At 35.5% G+C, this 6826-nt stretch overlaps 2 protein-coding genes across 2 annotated transcripts in view; one reads left to right on the top strand and one right to left on the bottom strand.

Moving 5' to 3' along the window:
- LOC107607965 (agamous-like MADS-box protein AGL66) overlaps window positions 1-2929 on the bottom strand; it is a 14152-nt gene extending 11223 nt beyond the window's left edge. Inside the window, 4 exon segments of the mRNA XM_016309856.2 lie at window positions 935-950; window positions 2329-2382; window positions 2676-2749; window positions 2752-2929. Coding sequence (XP_016165342.1) covers window positions 935-950; window positions 2329-2382; window positions 2676-2749; window positions 2752-2865 — 258 coding nt within the window. The 5' untranslated portion in view covers window positions 2866-2929.
- The window catches only part of LOC107606380 (metal transporter Nramp2), a 3708-nt gene continuing 2215 nt past the window's right edge, over window positions 5334-6826 (top strand). Inside the window, exons 1-2 of the mRNA XM_016308447.2 lie at window positions 5334-6124; window positions 6575-6711. Coding sequence (XP_016163933.1) covers window positions 5514-6124; window positions 6575-6711 — 748 coding nt within the window. The 5' untranslated portion in view covers window positions 5334-5513. The remainder of the gene's footprint in view (window positions 6125-6574; window positions 6712-6826) is intronic.

The raw sequence follows: 6826 nt of genomic DNA, 5'->3' as shown, positions 1-6826 counted from the left end.
TGGTCAAGAAGTGGCATGGAGTACGCTGTTGCACGATGCATGGCATACGTAGCATCACACGCAGATACCTGATGATATTTAGGCGTTTTTAAATATGTCCGAAGAAGAATTTTTTATTTTTTATTAAGTTAGATACAAATTAAGATCAACTTTAAAAAATTTTAAACCAACATCAGTTAAATAAAATTTTGGTACATAGACTTTAAGAATTTATGAATAATTTAATAAATTTAAATCAAATTTAATAAATTCAAATCAGAGTGTGTTTTTAAAGGATAACTACTTTTCATAAGTCAAAAATTAAAAAAAGTTACTTCTAGAGTTCTCAAACGGACCCTAATTGCCTTTGAATTTTATTGGCCAAAAGAGATACAGAACATAAGCTTAGAACATAAGTTTAGTAGGCTAAACTATCTCTTCAATCTTCACATTACTGTTTCAAACACTAACAAGTAACAAGTATTTTTTTTTTTTTTTTTCACATTTTATTTTAATATTATTCTTCTTATTAATATTGTTTTCATTTTTTAACTATAAATATAATTATTATCTTTTCCTGACCCAAAACATATATTGTTTGGCATAAAACTACGTCTTCCTTCCAAAAATCATAGTCTGGGTGGATTCAAATAGAGAGTTGAAATTTAAACCCCCCAATCAAAAAACGGTACAAATAATTAATACTACCAAAAACGGCCCAATCAACTAATTATCATTATCACCGTAGCATTAATGTTAAGTACCACTGATATTAGAGAAAGGCAAACACTGACTTCTCTGACATGGTAGATACATTGTCTGTGCTCCTTCCAACCAGACTCACACGCGTCTCGAAGCACGAGCAGCCACGTCACTTTCATCAATGAAGAAGAGACTTGCGTTCATCACCTAGCACTGCCCTTAAAATATTGCCATGCAAAGACTATATTATTACCTCTTGGTTATAGATCCTTTAAGAGATGCAAAAGCGTCAAACACCACCGAAGAAGAAAATTAGTTCAAAAAATAAGAATAAAATAAAATAAAATCTCACTATATAATTTTAGGAATAAATTACTATTTTTATTTATGAAAGTTCAGAATGATCATAAATCTATCCATGAATAAAAAAAAATTACCATTTTTACTCATAAAAAATGAATTTTTATTAACAAAATTATCCGAACCCTAAAAAATTATTTGAAATCCCCAAAATACCTTCTAATATAACCTAACTCTAACTTTTCTTTTTACTCCACACTACCATTCTCATCCAAATCCTTCTTCACCGTCATTCTTATCCCCAATCACCACCACCACTAACATCATCACTATCAAAACCATTCTTTTCTCCCTTTATGCTGTCCTATACACCAGCAAACTCAATGACACTTTTCGCTGTTCATCTTCACGCCCCGACGACTGTGCCATTTGTTGCTTCGAATTCGAAGACGATGATTACGTTCGAACCTTGCTTCTTTACTCACAAACCTTCCATGTTAATTGCATCGATACTTGACTTCGTTCCCACACAAACAGACCTCTCTGCCGTTTTGCTGTTTACTCCCATGTTCGCCGCCAGGATCCGACCATGTCTTGAGGCCGATGAATATGGCTCGAAATCAGCAGGGGAAGTAAGGGATTGGACTCCAGTTGCAAGGAGAATAATTCAATTCGATCGAAGGGGAGTGGAGCGCGGTAGATTTCGATGGATTTTCATAGGAACAGGAAACCTAGAATGAAAGAGAAGAGAATTGTGAGGTTAAGGATGAGGTGCTTGAAGTCGGGTTTGGTTGTTCGTATGTTTTTATGGTCGGGAGTAGATTCCTGCATCTCAGACTGCCGAGTTTCTTCTTCTGCGGGTTCTAGGTTTAATAGAAAATTGGATATCTCCACCATTGTTACACCAATTGAGGCTGTGAATTCTAACTCTAATCTCTGGATTTTGTGAATTCAAACTCTGACATGTGCTTAAATTGGCTGAACTAGGTGTTTCATGATGGGGTGAAGTTTTGAGCTAATAGATGAAGGTTGAAAATCGATCTGAAAGTAGTAGAGGTGGTGATGGTGGTGGTGATGACAGTGATGGTGGTAGTTAGGGGTAAAAATGGTGGTAGATTTTGGGATTGGAGGAGTGGTGGCATGGAGTAAAAAGAGAAGTTAGAATTAGGTTATATTGGAGGGTATTTTGGGTATTTCAAATTTAGGGTTCGGGTAGTTTTGTTAGCAAAAGTCCATCTTTCATGGATAAAAATGGAAGTTTTGCTTATTCGTGGGTAGATTTATCAGCGTTCTAAATTTTATGGGTAGAAATGATAATTTACTCTAATTTTAATAAAAGAATCTTACTTTTGGCATTCTTGTGGTGGAAGATTAATATATCGCTCTAGAATTTCATCAAAGCTTCAAAACATATATTAAAAAAAAAGAAAAGTCAGTCATGCATGTGCTATTATAAATTTATAATACATTTAATGTGCTTTACATAAAAATGATAAATTATTAGGCACTCGAAATATAAATTATAGCTCTTACAATGGTGTTTATGATAAAGTTGAGTATTTATGATAAAATTCTTTAGCGCATGTGGTATAAAATATTTAAAAAAAGTAAATTATTTTACTGTACTCTACTCAGAGTACTTGATAATGACTCCATAAAAATGAATGAATGTTTGTAGTGAGGAGGAATTAAACTTTGTGCTGGAAGAGAAGAGAGCAGGTCTGCCATAAGGGAAGAACGTGATGAGAGCAACATCAACATCACATCACAGAGAACAGAAAGCTCATAAGCTTTTTTGACGAGGTCATTCCTCCTCTTAGAGAATGTAATTTGCCTGTTTGTTATGTTCTCAATCTTCTTTATGGGAACCTGCACTCTCTCCATATCTATCACCTTTATTCTTTTCCTATCTGTGTATATAGTTGTTTACGATGAATGAGAGAATATTGAATTGACAAAGTTAAGCATATGTGTTACCTATTAGTCGGCGATAGTTGAAGAAAGTATGCAAGAAAAGAGGAAGAAACATGTGCTGAGATTTTGTCTTTATCAGACCAATTAATAAACAAGGTTACGCCACAGAAGAGAAGGAACTAACCAACATAAACCTATGACGGTTTATATGCTCATAAATTAATACTCATCCCCCGAAATTTGTGTTGTTTTCATATTCAGAAGATAAGGATCCCAAAGTGAACATCATCTTCATCTAAAACTTATTTGGTGATGGCAATGGAAGAAACTTAAACTGAGATTTTATTTGTCAGTATCAGACCAGTTAGTATCAGGCCAGTTAGACTAACTTATTTGGTGATGGCAATGGAAGAAACTTAAACTGAGATTTTGTCCGTATCAGGCCAGTTAGACAAGGTGACACCACAAAAATGGAAAGGAACTAACTATTAATCAACGTAAAAATTGTGGATGTTTATATGCTCGTAGATTAATATTCATTCTAGAATTTGTGTTGTTTTCATGTTAGAAGATAAAGATCTAAGTGAACATCATATTCTTCTAAACCTTGTTTGGTGGTGGAGATGATAATGCGTAATGTGCCAGCTGAAAAGATCATTAGCAATTAGCACTAGAATTGATCCATTTTTATTGATTTAATCTTTCTCTTTTTCAACTTAAGTTACGCGGATACTACTATCTAGAAGTTAAAAAGTTAGCAGGTACAAGAAATTTGTTATGGAAACTTTCACTTTGTTATGTTCTCAATCTTCTTGATGGGAACCTTCACTCTCCCCATATCTATCACCTTTATTCTTTCACTCTCTATGTGTATATATGGCTGTTTACTATGAATGAGAGAACGTTAAATTGATGAAGTTAAGTATATGTATTACCTATTAGAAGACGATAGTTGAAGAAAATATGCAAGAAAAGAGGAAGAAACTTAGGCTGAGATTTTGTCTTTACTGGACCAATTATACAAGATGACACCACAGATAAGGGAAGGAACTAACCAACATAAAACTACGGCGATTTATATGCTGATAAATTAATATTCACTTGCGGAATTTGTGTTGTTATGAAGATCCTAAAGTGAACATCATCTTCATCTAAAACTTGTTTGGTGATGGCAATGGAAGAAACTTAAACTGAGACAGTATCATGCCAGTTAGATAAGGTAACGACACAAAGAAAAGAAGGAACTAACCATTAACTAACATAAAAATGTGGTTGTTTATATGCTCGTAAATTAATATTTACTTCCAGAATTTATGTTGCTTTCATGTCAGAAGATAAAGATCTAAGTAAACATCATTTTCGTCTAACATTTGTTTGGTGATGGCGATGATAGTGAGTAATGCGCCAGCTAAAAATATCATTAGCAATTAGTATCAGCATTGATCCATTTTTACTGATTTAATCTTTCTATTCTTAAATTTAAGTTATGCCAAACATATTTTAGTTTGTCAACTTGGTAATATAAAATATAAATTATAAGTTATATATAGAGTGGAAAAAGTAAAGAGAAATATAAAAGGGAAGAGAGATATATAAGAGGATGGAGAAAAAAAGTTTATTAGTTTAGAAAAAAATATTTTATCTCAATTGTAATGAGAGAGTGTCATGTGATATTTTTTAGTTGTTAAATTAGTAATATAATATAGTTATATTTCAATTTTAATTGCAATTAGAGAATACCATGTTTACATTTTGATTGTTAAATTTATAATTAATCATTGACAAAGATATATAATAGAGGTAAAGTAGGCAAAGAAATGAGATAGAGAAAGCATGAGAAAAGAGGAGAGAAATTGTTAGTTTTGGAGGGAAAGATTTCATTTTAATTGTAATTAGAGAATGATATGTGACATTTTAATCACATAATAAGATTTTTAGTTATTCATGTGAATATTTTAACTTTTTACTAATAATTAATTTTAACATTCATTATCTAAAATTTGAAAGAATTTAATGTGTATACTTTTATATTTGATTAGATGTTAAATCTGGTTTACAAATAGAAATAATTAATTTTTATGCTTGCTATTTATGGCTTAACTCCAAAGTAGTCCAAACTCCAAACTCCAATCAGACAAAAACGACAAGATATATACTAATAAAAAATGACAAATCACACAACCCAGGTTCCAAACCAAGTGATTCATTACACAACGGACGATTTTCTACTCAGAGCTCAATCCCATCAAGGCATTCAACTCAGACCAAATCAGAGCCGTAGAAAATACATCTCCCACCAGCTCAAATGACCAAACTATCCCTCCACACGTGACATGTCGCTAAACTATTGGTCCAACTTCCCGATCTCACCCTGGAGCAGCGTACACAATACTCACCGACTCCACATCCTTTTCCTTAGATCCATATAAATACCGCATTCGCCTTCGCCAGACGTAGCGAGACACCGCGCACGGCAGCTCCACCTCAAGCCCGCGCTTATCGTGGCAGAACCCGCCACCGGTCACCGCCGGAAAAATCATATTCCGCAACCGTAGAACTCAAAATTGAATTAAAGAAAAAGCGCGTACACACACAATTACGTCTTCTGCAGAGAGTGCATGTGCTCCGGCGAGTCAACTATGAACGGCGCTCAGTCGCGAGACGATGAGTCGAAAGAAGACGACAGGGACGCAGAAGCGAACCGACTGCTGCACCAGCAGCAGCAGAAGCAATCGACGTCATCGAAGGATGACGAAGAGGTGGCGTACGAGGCAGGGGAGAAGATCCAGGTGGTAGATTTCGACTCGGTGGACGGCGATGACGATTCAGGTGTTCCCCCTCCGTTCTCGTGGAAGAAGCTGTGGCTGTTCACTGGTCCCGGGTTCCTGATGAGCATAGCGTTCTTGGATCCGGGGAATCTCGAAGGGGATCTCCAGGCTGGAGCCATCGCAGGGTACACGCTTCTATGGCTGCTGATGTGGGCCACCTTCATGGGCCTCTTAATACAGCTTCTCTCGGCAAGGATTGGGGTGGCCACTGGGCGCCACCTGGCAGAGCTATGCAGGGAGGAATATCCCAATTGGGCGAGGCTAGTTCTATGGTTCATGGCCGAGCTGGCACTCATTGGGGCTGATATTCAAGAGGTCATTGGCAGTGCCATCGCTATCCAAATTCTGAGCCGCGGGGTTTTCCCACTCTGGCTTGGAGTTTTGATTACCGCTTCTGATTGGTATTCCTCTTTCTGATTCAGTTATGCAACTTGTTTCTAATCTCATAGGGCTTAGCTAAATTGTCTTGGGAATTTACTTCGATGCACTAACAGTGTTAGCCAATAAAATTGCGAGAATTTGTGAAATCAGTATGGATAAAATGTACATTACAACAACTACCCACTGTGATTTCTCACTTTTTTGTAATTTGATTGGTTGACAGTGTAAATTCATAGTATATGTAGTTAAATTTGTAGTTGGATTGCTAAGTGAACTTCTAGAATCTAGTTCAAAATGAACCTTTTTTGGTATTTTGTTTCAACATTTCTACTGATTTTTATTGTTGGCTTCAATTTGATTTATTGTTGTCCTTACAATTAATTGGTTGGATTGGGAGTTTCTTAATCGTATTTTTCATTTTCAAACTTAAAAGGGCTGAACTGTGGTTCGTTCTTTCTATTGTTTAACAGTTTTGTCTTTCTATTTCTTGAGAACTATGGAGTGAGGAAGTTGGAAGCTGCTTTTGCAGTTCTCATTGTTACTATGGCTCTTTCTTTTGCCTGGATGTTTGCTGACACGAAACCTAGTGGGAAAGAACTTTTGACGGGTAAATTTTTTTCTATTGATGTAGTTGGCGTATGACATTTTTATATCACCAAGTTCCTGTCCTTTTAATGGTTTGCACCTGTCTCTAGGATATAAGAAATACAAGTATTTCTGTT

Source organism: Arachis ipaensis, chromosome B07 (genome assembly GCF_000816755.2).
Source record: "Arachis ipaensis cultivar K30076 chromosome B07, Araip1.1, whole genome shotgun sequence".
Classification (NCBI taxonomy): Eukaryota; Viridiplantae; Streptophyta; class Magnoliopsida; order Fabales; family Fabaceae; genus Arachis; species Arachis ipaensis.
This window is presented reverse-complemented; position numbering and strand designations above follow the sequence as displayed.